General features: G+C 41.6%; 1 protein-coding gene across 1 annotated transcript in view; it reads right to left on the bottom strand.

Annotated features, from left to right (window-relative positions):
- Positions 1-5,474: 5,474 nt before the first annotated feature.
- The window catches only part of LOC141797994 (LHFPL tetraspan subfamily member 6 protein), a 59,237-nt gene continuing 49,765 nt past the window's right edge, over positions 5,475-14,946 (bottom strand). Inside the window, exon 4 of the mRNA XM_074679749.1 lies at positions 5,475-6,265. Coding sequence (XP_074535850.1) covers positions 6,147-6,265 — 119 coding nt within the window. The 3' untranslated portion in view covers positions 5,475-6,146. The remainder of the gene's footprint in view (positions 6,266-14,946) is intronic.

The following is a 14,946-nucleotide window of genomic DNA, read 5'->3' as shown; positions in this document are numbered from 1 at the left end:
TTCTCTGAGACATGTCGGTAATGTGTAACGTTAGTAAATCCTGGTTGGCTACGTCCTCCAGTCATCTACCAATCAGAGCTAACGTAACCTCACTCTTCATTTTATTGATAGACTGTCAAGTTTGAACAGACCACTGCAGAATCACTGCCGCATGTGGGTCTGAATGAACATCATCACCAACAGTTTAGCCCCTGTGTTAGCCTTTAGCTCAGGCTGCTGGTGTTGTCATAGGCCGCATTTCAACCAAGCAGTCCGGTTCGGTTCAGTACGGTTTGGTACAGTTAAGCCTGATCCGTTTATGTTTCCACAGCAAAACTGTTCCCTCTCGTGGTAGGTAGTGTATAAGCCGGATGCAGAAAGCTAATAAATCCAACGAAGAAGAAAAACGCGACACAGTAAACAGAGAGGATAGATGGAAGACATTCAGCATTTCGTCCTCTCTGTGATTGGCATGTAGCTTTTTTGATACAAAGTGCAATCAAGTTTTGTTTAAGAGAAGACAGTGTGCCGCCAGGAGAAATGCAGCCACTGTCGTGGTAAGTGACGATTCTTTGGACCAATCAACAGTCTGCAGTGTTGTAGCTCCACCTTCTGAGAGCAGATCGGTTCAGTCTGGCACCCATACAAAAGGGTCCCAAAGAGTGGGTCGGCTCGTCTCAGTTATTTGGGGATCTATCCCAGGCTAAGTCAGTGGAAATGCCACAAAATGCACGCCGTACCGAGACGAACGGAACTGGTCTGCTTGGTGGAAATGCAGCTATAGAGACCTAGACGTGCTGTAAATTAATCTGTCCCTGCTCGACCCGGTTGGGAAGCTAAGAAGTAGCAATTTAAAATAACCTGTAATATTGGCGCATATAATCTCATTTTAAAGTGTGGATTACCATCAGGCATATATCAAGAAGGAAGACCTTCTAGAGATCACTCAGAAACTCCTCAAAGCCCCTTTTAAAGGATGTAACTGTGTCCATTCATCTGTTTTACTTCTCAGCAATAAATCCCCAGTCAATGTCTCTGCATACTAAAGTTAAACTACTAAAGGGGAACAAATTCTCAGCTTCCTAACCCAAACTCTTTGCTCAAAACAAGAGTCAAGTGTGGGTTAAAAGAGTTAACTACAAACACCTTGGAGACAAACTTTGACACAATGAGTTCGAGCCAATCACAGCACAGGAAGGTGAGATTAATCAGAGCCCTCTTGGGAAAAGAATAACACTGAGAAGACGTGTAATTATTGTCAATTCTGAACACCTGTGTAGGCGTGCATTGTCTATAAAAGGAAGACTGGCTCAATTAATATTGAGAAGCTCATGTCTCATAAATATTCTCCTTTATTGCGAAGATTCACTCAAACTGCTGTTAGTAATCGTTACAAACCACATCCCTGCAGGTGAACCAGTGAACCTTGGGTTGTAATCCACGTGAGTGTTGAGTAACAGCCTTTTGATCCTCTTTGCTGATGCAGTTTGTCTGGCGCATGTTATCATGGATTCCTTTTGTGTCCCTGTCAACATAAACCCTATAAATGCCAGAGCTCTGGAGGCTGTCGTACCGTTGTTTGAACGTTCCTCTTTGAACAGCAGGACGTTAAATACCAAGCAAAGAACAAAGAACAGAGCATATTCATGGAATATTGATTTCTTTGCCCAAACATCTCAACTTTCTGAATATCACGGCTGTTATTGCATCCTGGTTAATGTGAACCACCCCTGTGACTGTGTGCAGATAACTCACATCAAGTTCTTTTTCATATTATCTCCACAGCCAGTACACTCACCTGTAATAATCCACAACACTGCAGAGAGGGGCATGAGGGTGACAGCCCTCTATTTTGGTAAACAGCCTCTACATGATTGCAGTCATGGCTCACTCTCTCGTTTTCCTGCGGCAATATCAATTATTTAGTATCTTTATGGAGATTGGTATTATGGTAGCACAAAACCTTTTTTAAGCAGAGTTGCTCTTAAGGGCAGTAATTATCTGGCAAGGGTACTGTCAGGGAAGGGAAATTAATTAGGAAGAATTAATTGATGTGGAAGTATCTAAATGACTGCCAAGGTTGAGCTCTCTGAAGGTGATTCAGAGCTTTTGCCCTAAATAATCTGATCACCAACACCACTTAAAAAGACCCACTATACTTGCTGTGTGAATCCCACTGAATGAGCTAAAACTGTTTCTCTGTTGGCGGAGTTATCCGAGCCTTATGCTGATTGTTGTAGACCTTCTTTGTCAGCTAGTCTTGGCCAGTAATCTAGTTAAGTTTAACACATTGGAAATGGAAAATCCATGTGATGTTCATATTGGCACACATTGAGGATGTTCATTCAAGAAAAAAAACCTTTTCATTTGTCATGGCTAACTATTGATCGATTATTCAGATAGTTCTCCACCCCTTTAGATGTAAAGAAACTGAGAGCCCTTAGAGAGTGTGTGAAGTTTAGATATTTGAAGTTTCATATGATAAATCTGTGGATTTGATCTTTGGATTTTACTTTTATCTTGCAAAGTTTGCACTTAAACACTTTTATTTTTTGCAAAAGTTCCCCTCTCAAATCTTAATTGCTGCAGAAGTCTCTGTGTTGTCCCCAGTTCTGAATCTCAAATACCCCTTTCAATGGAGCTAGAGCTAATTCCAGGCTAGCACCTGGGTTAGCACTAGCTCTTTCTGTTTCCACCAACAAAGCAGTGGCTACAGGCGCTAAAAACTAGTGCTTAGGAACCATAACGGCCCAGTGACACTGGCCATCCAAACTGTGCCATGCCCAAGCAGACTTTGGCGGGTATCACACATGTGCCTGGCCCGCCTACTTCATCGTGAAGCGTCTGTTTACATGAAGCATGATCTTATCAGTCAGCACAATGAGACACAGAGGGCACTGCTACAACTTTAGAGACTTGTTGGCTTATGTTAAGTCATTTTGGTCCAACACAGCCCTGTAACACTTCTGCCATTATTTTAAAATGATCGTCAAGAGGTGCACTCATGGCAATCATACGCCATGGATCATACGCGCTGTCTGTGTGCTTGTGCTTAGGCATAAAGTGAACTGTGCTGAAGCCCACCTCTCTGAAGTTTGCCAAAGCAGAGAAGTGAATCGTGCTTAAGCACAGCACACTTGCAGTCACACTGGCCAAACAAACTGGGCTTTAGGGTGAAGTGTGCTAAAGCACAGTACGGTACGGTTTGCCAGTAGCCACGTTTACATGTGGAGTTTTTCGTCTTTCAGAATGGAATTTTTCTGAATGACTTTTCCGAAAACAGTAGTATACATGGAAGGGAATATTCCAATCTCTGGTCTACATGCGCCGCTGTAATCAAACAGAATACTCAATGGGGCATGCGCAGAAAAACGGAAACATCACGTGATTTATCAAAGACGGAGGACGACAGTTTGTTTATCACGGTATTGCAATACTCCGTATTGCGAGTGTCCGTCCAGTCTTGAAATTATGTTCAGTTCTTCAAAGTTTGGATCAAAAGCAAACTTTCCTGCAGTGTTGACTGCTCGCCGCCATTTTTAAAATTGAGGAACGTCTCTAGTTGCACCCTGACAACTTTCCATCTGAGTGGATACATGATACCTCAATCGGTTTGGGGAAAGGAATATTCCACCCCTGTGAAACCGATTATATGTCCATTCGGATTGGCACTTTTCTTTCGGAATGAGGTGTATACAAAGATTAAATTCTTTTCGTTTGAGCAAATAAACCGCAAATGCAAGCGGAATATTTGGGTCCATGTATACGTGGCTAGTGTTACCACTTCCTAATTCATTTGCTGGGCTAGAGCAAAGTACCAACTACATCAGCGGCCAGGGTTTTTGTTACGATTGTGACGTGGCGGGAAATAGCCAATTTTAAAGCAGCTGAGAGAATTATCTTTTATTTTGTCTGAATTTCTCCTTCAAAACTTGTAACGGAGGTGAATTGATTCAATTAATTACAGTGATGTACTAACTTTTTTGGTGACACTGAAATGTGGCTCCAACTTGGCTTGTTGAAAACCAAACTGGGTCTTAGGTAGAGTGTGATTGGAACCACCCGAGCACTAGCACAAGCACTGAACAAGCACCTGGTTCTTTTGATGAAAAGGGGGTAAAAGTGGTGCAACTGTTTTACTAACATCATGGACATCTACCTCAAGTGGACACTCAAGAAGCTGCAGTTTTGTTTTTTCTTGATTCTGCATTTGCTTTATTTGTTAATAGAACAGGTAGGCAGGTGTCAGACACACTTTTTGTGGGGATGTTATTTTGCCTTTACAGGACATGTGGAGAAACAGAGGAAGGGGGAGAAATGCAACAAATGACAATGGCGAGGTGTCGAACAAGCTACTACTGTGATAAGGATACTGGTGTAAACACTAGGCCAACAGCACCCCAGCCTCAATATTGAAGTGTTTGCCAGTGAAAATCAGTGTTTGCTTCTCATGGTGTTGAAATATTCAAAGTGCTCACAGCAAACAGCAGCTGTAGTCAACTTGAATACACATCAGTCGTATCTCTTCCCTTTTTCTTCTGAGCTGCCGATGAGAGAAGCTGAACGTTCTGGTTGCCACACATTTTACATGTTTTAAGACTATCAGCCACCGATGAGTTACAAGACCTCAGATTGTATCGCGCACCCTGTCAGTATGAGGTACGGGTGCTGATAGAAAGGAGGGAACGCTCCAGTTGACCCCAATGTGTCAGCGTCTGCTGATGAGGCATCTGGTTGACACTCTGTAACAATCACGGGCGATATCAATCAGCAGCAGATCAGAGAGGCGGCAGCATGCAAAGGAGCTATGCTAACGTTTTAAACAGAGCTGCTACGGAGGAAGATTTCTCAAGTGAGGACTAAAATAAGGGAGGGGGGTTACTATTATCTGGGGGCTGCTGTGCATTGTGAGAAAATGGGCATGCTAATGAGGGCAATACATGGGGAACAGCTGCATTGTAAATGAGCTGACTTTGAACGCCAGGGTTTGGATAATCTCTGAAGTGTTGTTTGGTAATCAAAGGGGGAGAGAAATAACTGACTAAAAATAGTAACAGAAACCTCAGCGCTGCTCAGGCCTCTGTTGACACACATACAGCTGTGCTAATTGCTATGAAAAGGTTACCATTACTCTTTCTTCACACTTTGAAGGCCTGAACTGACGGGTGCACCACTGCTCAACGTCCAAGCGTATGAAGGCTTGACGTCTCAGGCTTTGTCTAAAACACTCTGACACTTTGAAGTTCAGTAACCTGGCCAAAGGGAAATAATCCGGCTGGAGGTCACAGGATTTACTCCATCAATAAAAGAGAAAAGTTAAATTCACAGCGCTGCCCGGCCTTATCCTCTTTATCGATTCGGGGGGAAAAGGACTCCCACATGCAGTGAACACTACCAAGATCAAGAGGTCATGGGAAAAGCTTTGAGGAATGCGAGTGCAGGCCTGTTCCCTTTACCTCAGGGTGTACTCTGTTCCTGAAATAACAAACCTCAGCCAGAATTCAATAAACATTTATTTACAAAATAAAATGACAAAGAATAACTTGAGGAGTGAATACAAAACATGTGCTAATATGATAAAATACATTATCATACACAACATATACTTTATGAATGTGTTAAATAAACTCTGCTTACATTTCTTGTAATCTGAAAAGGCTGAGTCGAGGAAGCAGGCAGCCAGTGTGGGATTGCTTTACATTATAGGGATTATTGCATTTCAGTTTGTATTTAAGGCAAGGATGAGACATGAAGAGGAGACAGAAACACTTCACGTTACAATGAAGCAATATTACTTTTCTCTTCATCACAGGGCACACTATCACATAAACACCTATGACTGAAGAGGAGGAAGACAAAAACAGAGAATATTCTTCTGGTTAAAGAAATAGTCATGTAACAATTTTTACAAATAGGATTGGTCCATACATTTTTCATATAAGAACAGCTTTTAAGAGCAGACCCACTTTTCAAAGCCATGTGTTTGTGCTGCATAATGAAACAGTCCCTGCAGTTGTCTGATGAGTTGTGTCCATGATGTGCAGAGCACCAGAACGACTTCCTGTCTTTGGTGCCCGATGTGCTGTTCTGGTTCGAGTCCTCACAGTCAGAGTCCCCTCTGACTCTTCTGGAGGTCTCGGTGCCTCCCCGTCTCCCCGGTCCTCTAGTCAGTACGGATACTGCTTCTGCTTCTTCCCCGCAAAACAGGACAGCCAGGTGCACAACAGCATGGCAGCCGCCGCCCCAGCTCCAGTGCAGTAATACGCCCAGCCGATCTGGCAGGACCCTGCAGAGGAAAGAAGAGGATTCTGGGTGATATCTTTTCACGCTTTGTTTTATCTGTCTTTCAGCAGGATATCACCAAAACCCAATCATCCCTTCAACAGAATATGAACAGATAAGAGTTTGGCAGAAGAACAACTGATTTGTTTGGGTTTAACCAGAATATCTGAGTGTCTGAACGGTTAGCTCTACATTTAAAGGGAAACTGCTTTAAAATCCAACATCACCCCTGGAATAAAAGGAAAAATACTTCAATGCAGAGGAGCTCAAGCTTAAAAGTATTATGAGATTAAATAAATAAAGTGCAGGAGGATGAGCACTGTTAATATTTACAGGATTAGAGACATTCTGGTTTTAATGAGGCTTTTACCCGGCACTGTATTATGGTGTACACATTGTCTGTCTAAATGAGTTAACAGCTCTCACTGAACCTCAGTGCATAATTCATTATTCAGTCATGCCCCAAATAAGGAACATGGCCACTGTTAGACATGCCTGTGATCATTGGAAGTTGTAAAAATGTTGTTTGGTTTCTGTAAACATGAATGGAGGTGCATGGAGAGGGAGTGACATCCTGCTGCTAACACAACCTAAAAAGTTAAACCCACAAAAGTTCATTTCATCAACAAAGTAGATACTCTGCAACTGGATCAGTGAAAGACTGAAAATGTTGTTAATTGCTTCACATACTGAAGACCAGCACTGTAAATGGGCTGGTGTGCTCTGTTACACAGTACCACCATTTCTAAATTTAACCTCTCTGTGTGCTGGGACTTTTCAGCTCACCAGGACTCCAGGCACCATTTCCTGTCCTCTCCATACCACAGTTTCTCTTAGGGATTGAAAACACTACCAAAAATTCATTACCCATGGTGCTCTACAATATGCTCATGTCCTTTTGTGGGCGTTTCAGGATGCCCGCATGCTTTGGTCAAGCTGTTTTTGCAGGAAAGTGTATAGTTCATGTAAGAGTTTGAGGATGCAGAGACGCAGAGCATTTGAAAATCACTATTATCTTCTATAGTGCTGCATGGTTTGGCAAAACTGTGCTATTGCATTTATTCTAGATGATTTATTTAGATGATTTTACTGGATAATAAGTCTTCATGCCTTATTATAAAAGAACACACTGAGATAATTAGTAGTTGTGCTTCTCTGTGAAGAACAAACATGAATTTTGTACATTTTGAATTTTGAAATACAACTAAAGAAAATTTGTACAGCACTATTATCAGTACACTACAGAACTGTTAAGTTAAATTTTTGCTTTTATCCTAAATGTTTACTCCAAGACAAAATACAATATAAAAATGTGTTGTTGTTTTTTGTAGCAACATTAAGGGGTTAAATGCTTTGTTTTAAGCCCCGTTTCCACCAAGCAGTCCGGTTTAGATCAGTACAGTTTGGTACAGTTGGCTCTGTTAGGCCTGGTTTTGTTTGCATTTCCATAGCCAACCATGCCCCCTTGTGGTAAGTGTTGTGTAAGCCGGATGCCGATAGCTGCATCAGTTACATAGTGGCATGACGCCAAAGTAGCAGGACCATAGACTGTATATAGAGTGAACAGCATGATCCTGATTCCGCCATTTACCATTGTACGGTTTTGCAGCCAAAATATCCTCATCCCAGGCGCAGCCATTGGTAGCAGTTGTGAAGCCATAGTCTGAGCAGTGGAGACTGTGAGGGATTCTGGGAGAATCTAAGTGGTGCCGAGTGACAAAAAATTATTATTTTTTTCTTTCGAGACTCTAATCACTTCTTGACTCTATCTCCTGACATATTTTACAGTCCCCGAAAAAAAATACACAAGAACGGCAGCTGTCAATCATCGTTAAACACAACGTCAAACTTCGTTTTTAACCTCTAATAACTAATGAAAACAAAACTTTTCAGAAAAAGGAGAACCTTGAATACAAGGGGACAAATGATATCTTCCAATCACAACAACAATTGGGAGTTTTAATTCTTTTAAGTTTGACCACAGCCCATCTGGAATGACTGGAGAGTCCGATTTTTTAACCTATACTGCAGTCAGTCGCCAGGGGGAGCAGTTTTTTGTGGCGACCTCACTTAGAGCTGAGCAACACAACATCCATTTTTTTACAGTCTATGAGCACGACACAGTGCACCCTGCTAATAAATCCAACAAAGAAGAAAAACGGGACACAGTAAACAAAAAGCAATGATGGGAAACATCCAGCAATTCACCTTCTTTGTGATTGGCATGTGGCTCTTTGAAACAAAGCACAATCAATTTTTGTGTCCGCGAGAAAAAATTGAAATGTGAGGAAAAAAAATGTGTGCTGTGCCGAGACAAACCAGACTGAACTGCTTGGAGGAAACAGGGTTTTAGTCTAGTTTTTTTTAAGTATAATTTCTATTAAAGCTGTAGCAAACATAAATCCTACTTATTGGAGTTTTGGCTTACATAGTTCATGCTCCCTTGCATAAGTCGGTGCCCTGGTCGGGTCACCCAAGTCTAAAAAGTGTGGACACACCCCTGTTTGTCAGCGTGTACCTTGTGGCAGGTACATCATGTCACCTTGCTCATCAACAGATGGATTTATGCAGAATGGACAATTTGTTCGATGAAATATTCAGTTTTACAGGAAAATAGTATCAACTTTTTCCCAGGTAAAGTCAAACAACTTCTCAAGCAATTATGGGCATGCAGTTTGACGCTCTTTCTCCACTTAGAAAACCATCTCCCTTCATGCTGTCAGTATTAACAAATCATGACTTCTTCACTATCTAAAGTAAAAAATAAATGTGTGTCGATCACACTATGAAAAATCTGCAGGTAAGCTTAAAAAGGTCCCGGTTTTGTAAACGTTTTATTAAAAGATCTAAAGCAAACACCTTAAAAGTGCCGGACAGATAAACAGAATACTGAAGGAAATGAGTTTGGATTTTTACTGATAAGCAGTCTGGCTTGAATTAAACTAAAAAGACCAACAGGTGAACAAGCTGAGGACCAGCACATTTCTCTAAAGCCTTCCCTCAGACTCAACATTTCTCTCCTTCCTGTGAAAGAGTTCACATTGTTGAAACAAATGCACTGAACATAGTTAAACCGCATTTGTGAACAGGCAGTCTGGTATGTGAAAAATGTGCTCTCACTATAGGCTACAAGCTTTTGAAAATACAGCTCAGACAAAAAAAACCTGCTGAAACTGAGCCAAGAGCTAAAGGCACAGACAAATTCAAATTAAGACCCACCACAAGATGCATCTTCTGTTTCACTCAGATTAAATTATCCAAATCATTACACAAAGATGTGACCTAAATCTGACTCTCAATTTGTAAAACTTTGTAATGGCCATCAAGACACCTCATTAAAGCGTCAAATTTAAGGGGAATATCTGATTAAATATCATTATTATCTAATTACCAGCTTGGCTGGAGGAGGACGAGGCGTCCCATTAACAATTCATATCAAAATGTCTCCCATCACTGAAATCAGATTCAGCTCTTCTCATTTCTGTCGCTCTTTCAAAAGAAGACTCAGATTCTCATGAATGCACTCTGAGGAGTTCAGCGGGATCACTTTCCCTACTTTTTTCATCTTAGACATACATGCCATCAATCTGACCTGCATCTCAAAGTCATCTTTGAGTGACTGAAGCAATGACTGCTCTTCTCTTCATGATTAAAGAGTGAGTCTATGCGAGACAGATTCAGAAGCTCTCACTGTGAGAACGCAGCGTTCGCGTGAAGCTCGCTGTTCTCCAGGGACGACATCACAGTGTTCCTGTCAAGAGCACAACCAACAAGGAGGTGGATCTGAGATAACTGGCGCTGTCTCCAGCAGGAGGACTTAACATGATGGAGGCAGAGAGGATGCAAACAAACTTGTTAACAACAATTTATACAGACTGCGCGTCTGTTCTTTAACAGAGAAAATCACTAAATTATCCGACATAATTACTTCTGCTGACATTTCAGTAATGAACAGGATGTTTAGGAATTTCAATCAGCAGGAGTTATGTCCCTCTGAATTATATTTAATGATTCAGATTTAAATGTTGTTAAAAATGTCACGTCTATCTGCTGAAAAAATGCAGCTGTAATCTACACAAATCTGTCATTCTTATGATCAACTTTTTTATTCTTCGGTGGCTTTGTTTGTCTCTCTGCTCTGAGTAACAGCCACTGATCACTTTGTTGTGAAACAAGAGATGAATATTGATGGTAAAAGGTTCTCTTCTTACACTGGTGGGTCAAATGAGCCCTTGGGCAACACTTTAATGATTATAGCTCAGGGTTGGATTTCCCAATACTTGGCTCTTGATGTAAGGGGTCTGCAGTGAGTGATTACAATGTTTCTGATGGTCACATTGACCTCCGCCGCAACTTTTTTGTTGTTCCTTTAGATCTGTGGATCTCAGATTCATGATGACTTTAAAGCTTTGTTCACCAAGTGATCAAACTATGAGGGCTTTCCTTTTTGTGCAAATGTACACTCACCAGCGACTTTATTAGGCACACCTGTCCAACTGCTCGTAAACACAAATTTCTAATCAGACAATCACATGGCATCAGAATGAGGAAAAAATGTGATTTCAGTGACTTTGAACGTAGCATGGTTGTTGGTGCCAGATGGGCTGGTCTGAGTATTTCAGAAACTGAATTTTCATGCATAACCATCTCTTGGGTTTACAGAGAATGGTCCAAAAAGAGAAAACATCCAGTGAGCGGCAATTCTGTGGGTGAAAATACCTTGTTGATGGTTGGGGCTGATAGAAAGGCAACAGTAACTCAAATAACCACTGGTTACAACCGAGGTCTGCAGAAGAGCATCTCTGAACACACAACACGTCCAACCTTGAGGCAGATGGGCTACAGCAGCAGAAGACCACACCGAGTGACCCTCCTGTCAGCTAAGAGCAGGAAACTGAGGCTACAATTCACACAGCAACACCAAAACTGGACAATTGCAGATTGGAAAAACGTTGCCTGGTCTGATGAGTCTGGATTTCTGCTCCACATTCAGATGGTAGGGTCAGAATTTGGCGTCAACAACATGAAAGCATGGATCCATCCTGCCTTGTATCAACAGTTCAGGCTGCTGCTGGTGGTGTAATGGTGTGGGGGATATTTTCTTGGCTCACTTTGGGCCCCTTAGTATCAACTAAGCATGGTTTAAAGTCCACAGTCTACCTGAGTATTGTTGCTGACCATGTCAATCCCCTTTAGGGATGGGTACCGAATTAGGTACTTTTATTGGTACCGACCGAAATCTGTCAAAAGTACCGGGTATCGATTCATGTAGAACCAAAAGGTACCATGTTTAGGTACCTAAATGCATCCTTGTGACTGTGAGGGAGTGGAAGAGTAGGTGATTTTTTTCATCCTGGACATGAACACAGCATTGCAAGGTTATATATTGAAGAATAAATTTGATAAATTGAATTTTTTTTATATTTCATTATTAACCAAATTGATATTTTTTTACCACATAAACACAAAAAAGTACCGAAACTTGGTACCGGTGAGTACCGGTACCGATTGCCAGGTACCGGGCATTGGTATCATATTGTTTCAAATGTGAAAGGTACCCACCCCTAATCCCTTTACGAGTACAGTGTACCCATCTTCTGATGGCTACTTCCAGCAGGATAACGCTCCATGTCATAAAGCTGGAATCATCTCAGACTGGTTTCTTCAACATGACAATAAGTTCCCTGTACTCAAATGGCCTCCACAGTCCCCAGATCTCAATCCAATAGAGCACCTTTGGGATGTGGTGGAACGGGAGATTCTCATCATGGATGTTGAGCCGACAAATCTGCAGCAACTGCGTGATGCTGTCATGTCAATATGGAGCAAACTCTCAGAGGAATGTTTCCAGTACCTCGTTGAATCTATGCCACTAAAAGGGGGTCCAACCCGGTACTAGCAAGGTGTACCTAATAAAGTGGCCAGTGAGTGGGTGCTAAGCTTTGAAAATGTATCTTGAGTCGTGCTTCTGTTTGTATCACTTTAAGTAATCTCTGAGTTTTTTCTGACTGCCTGCCCATTGTTTATTCATCTGCACAGTGATGAATCTGAAAAGCTGCTCACAGCTGTAAATAAAGAGAAACACAGAATAGATCGTAGTGTGTGATATCTCTTCTCTTACTTTGGATTCATTGATGCTTCCAGCATCTTAACAGAGCTTTGTCATCCTGCATTATCTAACCCTGATCATCACAAACAGAGAGAGAAATGGATTCAGTGATATCCACGGCCAGATTCATGTATCAAGAGGTGTGACGCATGTTCCTTTGAACACTTCATACAGCACAATCACATCTTCACTGGGAAACTGAGGATGAACCAGGTGAATTTTAATGACTGCTGCTCTTTTATGAAGCATCCCCCTCGTGACACTTTCCTCCCTTATTTATAGACCCAGCACTGGAGCAGAAGAAGCAAAGGGAAGAATAAAGAAGTTCATGGCTCTATTTGTTTTTATTTGGTAACTTAAAGCAACTGTGAGGTGGTTATGAATAGGAGTGTTCTGGAGTGATTTATGAATTTTAATGAGCTAAATGAACACATTTTTCATTCTGATCAGTCCAAAGATCAGAAAAGACAACAGAAACAGGATGATTGAGTCTGCAGGAGGAGGTGGCTAACGTTAGCAATGCTAGCACCCCTAGCTTCTGGACCTCCTTGCGTGATAACACCCATTATTATCATCTTGACCAGACACAACCAGTGTATGTACAGCCTCTTGATCAAAGTATCGACAAACTGTGACACTCTGCAAAATGTCCCATATCAAGTCAACTGTGCTTGTTTGCATCTGGGTAGTAGAGCTAACTGAGGCTTTGGCTTCAGTTAGCTGTGAGGGGGGTTGCACTACAACTACAACATATGATAAAACTGATACCGTCGTTATCAGTGTTGCCAGATCTCGTAGTAGAAACAAGCAACCAAGACAAAATACATATTCAATATGCAAAAGTAACAGCAAATTGACAGTAAAGACAGGCTTTAACTTATTTACCTTTTATCTTTAACTCATTTTCTCATCTTGTCCTATTTAGTTTTGAAGAAGTGAAACCAAAATCAGTACGTCTCATGGACAAGAAAGGTGCAGAGGCTTTTTTTGTGCTTTTCTGTGCCATTATGTATTACATCTGATGGTGAGCATGCATCTCACATTTACAAAATCCTCTTTGTGTTATCTCCCATGTGTCCAGGTTATGTCAACGCTCTTTCTCCCAGTCTTTATCATATGAGGGAGGGCTGAAAAGTTCATAGCCTGACCATAAAGAAGTTATGCCATAGTGATGAAACTTGGCATACATTAAATTCAATGATTTCTGACCCTTATGGCATGGTTTATTTCTCAAGACGGTTGATGTTTTCTTAGGTTGTTGCTGCGGCAGGACGTCCAGACCTTGGGTCATCTTCAAAGCTCTCCCTACCCCTCTTGAATTCAGCTGCCCACTTTTTCCCAGTTAATAAAGCTGGAGCATCATCCCCTAATGTAGGAACCATGTTGGCATGAATGTCCTTGTCAAACACTACATCAGGGTCACTTAATCTGAAAATGAACCACGCCATAAGTGTCAGAAAATGTTGAATTTAATGTATGCCAAGTTTCATCACTATGGTATAACTCCTTCCTGGTCAGGCTATGAACTTTTCAGCCCTCCCTCGTATATCTTCCCACATTTTCCCCACTTTTGTCACTCTGTTACAAACTTTTAGTCGAGTGTGAGAGTGTGTGTGGGTAGTAGCCAGGAAACAGTCTATGGATGGGATCTGTAAAGGGCCAACTATCTTTTGCGTTATAGCGTTTGTGTTCCTCCTTGTTGTGGAGAGCTGGTAGAGAATCAGGGCTCAAATAAGCAGCCACACTTTAGAAAACAAGCTCAATACCCCGTATCTGATGAGATTTGCTTGCAACTTCACAGAAAAAGAAGCCTAAAGTCGCTTATAATGAGCAAACTTGGCAACGTCGGCCGTTACCCTGGCTTTGTCACATGATCAAGGTCTTCTTTCTTTCAACTAAAAAAAATGTGGAAAACAGATAAATCATTTCCTTGTTTTTTTTTTTAAATTTAATTACTTTTGTTTATATTTATACAATTTGTACAAGACATTTCACACCCAGATGAACTGCCCGGGCATCTGGTGAGGATGCCTCCTGGACGCCTCCCTTGGGAGGTGTTTCAGGCATGTCCAACTGGGAGGAGACCCCTGGGTAGACCCAGGACACAGTGGAGAGATTAAATCTCTGGCCTGGGAACACCTTGGTATCCCCCCCAGAGGAGCTGGTGGAAGTGGCTGGGGACAGGGGTCATTGGTCTTTGCTGATGGCACTGCTGCCTCTGCGACACGGAACCGAATAAGCGGTGGAAAACGAAAGTAACGAAACATTTCACACACCTCCTATGAGTGTTTTGCAACCTTCCCGGGGGCCTGACCCTCACTTTGGAAAAAGCTGATCTATTTTCATAGAAAACAGAATAAAATCTGTCTTGAATAGTGTGACTTAAGTTGAAAAACTCATTAGATATGAATTAAAAGTGGCAGAGGCCTCATTCACCTTATTAGAAAAGTTTTGGTCCCACCAGTTTGACAAACTTTGTCTTTGACATTCAGTTTAAGTATGAGGTTCATACTAAATAATTTAATGCATTAATTAAAAAAGCAGATACTCAAGGATTAGATGTATGAGAAGAAGAA

This window comes from Halichoeres trimaculatus, unplaced genomic scaffold, assembly GCF_033239565.1.
Source record: "Halichoeres trimaculatus isolate MK-OKI-2021-1 unplaced genomic scaffold, fHalTri1.1 fHalTri1_scaffold_9, whole genome shotgun sequence".
NCBI classification, from domain to species: domain Eukaryota; kingdom Metazoa; phylum Chordata; class Actinopteri; order Labriformes; family Labridae; genus Halichoeres; species Halichoeres trimaculatus.
The sequence above is the reverse complement of the archived record's forward strand: the minus strand, read 5'-3'. Positions and strand labels throughout refer to the sequence as shown.